This window comes from Oratosquilla oratoria, chromosome 1 (genome assembly GCF_046742065.1).
Source record: "Oratosquilla oratoria isolate Oo_2021 chromosome 1, ASM4674206v1, whole genome shotgun sequence".
In the NCBI taxonomy this organism is placed as follows: domain Eukaryota; kingdom Metazoa; phylum Arthropoda; class Malacostraca; order Stomatopoda; family Squillidae; genus Oratosquilla; species Oratosquilla oratoria.
Window position 1 is genome coordinate 52,669,737 of NC_134777.1, and position 2,500 is coordinate 52,672,236.

Here is a 2,500-nt window from a genome sequence, read left to right on the forward strand (position 1 = left end):
TTTTTTCAATTTTGTCGACTCCGATATCTAATGTTCGCTTGCACACTGCCTATCAGTAAACACCAAGAAAAATGGGTATACGAATAGTAATAAGACTAATAACAGTCGTAAATCCCTAAGTTGTCTTTGAAATGACCAGAATTCCCTAGAATATCCCCAGAAAGCCATAGATTGTCCCTAAATGCATGAAAAAGTTCCAATCTGGGGATAAAATCCCCAGAAGTGGGATCCCTCAATGAATCGAGTCACTTAAAAGAATCGAGTTGTCTATCACTATTGACCAGCAAGGAGGAATGGAGGGAAAACTGGGGGGCAGGGGAGCAGGTGGGGTGGTTAGAAAGGGTGGATGGTTGAGCGTGGAGGAGGGAGAGGGTAAAAGGTGGCTGTAGCCACCGCCAGGTTCTTCCATAGAGGACTTGGGCTGTGACTGGCGTGGAAACGAGACACGGATTTATCGTGCTTTCGTGATTGCCCTTTTCCCTTACTCTGCCCTTCAGTGCTCCATTCTATCCAGATGAACTAAATCTGCCACGAGTGCAGGTCGAAAGGAACGTGAAAAAAGTATATCCATAAGGAAGTGCAACAAATTGTAACCGAAAAGATCATCGCAAAATGACGAGAAACAAACGGAAACTGTCTTGAAGCCGCTTTATGTCGAGTATTAGCTTAAGGGCGATGTTATTAGCATAAAAAGTGAAAAGTGTTTGCAGACGAAATGCACATTTCATTTAGAATAAATAAGAGCGACGAATGAGCGCACTGTGGAAATTTGAAGTTTTTATCTGCGTGCATCTGTGCTTTCCTGTTTAAACATGCACAGGTGTGTATTCACATGTGAACTTAATTGCGGACCGAACGCTCCGAAGTGACATTTACCGCCGAGGGCGGAACGAAGTGCGGGAATCCGGATCTGTATGCGTGAAGCGACGACATCAATAGTCCCGTTACTTGACAAGGTAGTTTGTAATTTTGAGTCAACGACCCGAATGTGTTTCGTGTCAGGACTTCTAGACATGTCATTCGCAGACAGAGCTTAGCTAAGGTTGGTAGCCTATTTGTAAGCGGAGCAAGTTTAAGGACTTTGTTCTGGCTAAAACTAGACTTTGAAGAGCCCCCTACACGGTCAAGGACACATACCGTTGAAAACGGCCAAACCTTGACAGGCGACACTTAAGGCGGGCCACCATATGTCTCAATAACCAGGAAAAGACGATACGGAAGACTCGGTAGAGCCAGCCACTATTCTGAAACACCAGAGAGTACTGTCTCAACGACTGCCATTGTCCGTTATGGTCACTGTGTATTCGGAGTAATAGTATCAGGTGACGGTCCCCCCCCCCACCTGAAAAAAAGGAGAAGAATGCATTGAATACATCCCAGTTACTCACACCCACTGCCGGCGTTCCCGGGGATTTTCGAATATAAATAAAATCCCTTGACGGCAGCTGAAGTAGATGAATTTGTCACAAGAAGAAAGGAAAGTGTAATTCAACTGCCATTATGAATTGCTATAAGGTTCGAACTCGGGGTCAGGTCACGGCCATCCTGGTGGGGACCTTCCTGGTACTCCTCCTCTATCTCGACCCTACTAGGCCGCCCAAGCAGATCGCGAAGATAGCAACGACATCTCAGATACACGTGACAGCTACTGACGACGACCTGGCCAAAGTAGTTCCACCCAAGAGGAACCAATCTTCCTTAGGAAGGCTCACGCTGGCTGAGCAGGAAGCACATTACCACCCTCACAGAACCCCCAAGAAGACGCCTACTCCGGCTTATGGCTTCTCCTCGGCCTTGCAGTTCATCAATAATATGATGGATAACCAAGGTGAAGGTTCGAGCTTTTGGGGAAGCTTAAAGAACACCGCCAAGCAGTTCAAGGACGGCTTGGGTGAAATCTTCTACACATTTAATCCGCCTTCAGTAGGTAAGTTAGGATGTGTGTGCATTATTCTTTGTCAATAGTTTATCCCTTTCGCTGCGGAGGTTTCCCTTATCCGAATAAAATCGCCCGGCGGTTGCTAGAAGGGAAGCTGAAGTTGGAAGAACCACATATATAAGGTAAAATACTTCTGAAGGTTTATACTTGCATACATACATACATTCATAAACACACACACACACACACACACACACACACACACACACACACACACACACACACACACACACACACACACACACACACACACACACACACACACACACACACACACACACACACACACACACACACACACACACACACACACACACACACACACACACACACACACACACACACACACACACACACACACATATATATATATGAGTGAAAAGGTGGTAGAGAAATACGGGTTAGAGCGAGAACACTGTATTACTGACGTTTCGACTACAAGTCTTCTTCAGAGTGACAGACAGCGTGTGTGTACATCATATATACTCTCTTTATGGCTCATCCGGCTGGACGTTTCAGCAAGTCGCATGCCGATTGGCCCGATACTCCCTCCTCCACAAC

The 2,500-nt window shown here is 46.0% G+C and overlaps 1 protein-coding gene across 1 annotated transcript in view; it reads left to right on the plus strand.

Moving 5' to 3' along the window:
- Positions 1-430: 430 nt before the first annotated feature.
- The window catches only part of LOC143030644 (uncharacterized), a 68,676-nt gene continuing 66,606 nt past the window's right edge, over positions 431-2,500 (plus strand). The window contains exon 1 of the mRNA XM_076193820.1: positions 431-1,927. Coding sequence (XP_076049935.1) covers positions 1,501-1,927 — 427 coding nt within the window. The 5' untranslated portion in view covers positions 431-1,500. The remainder of the gene's footprint in view (positions 1,928-2,500) is intronic.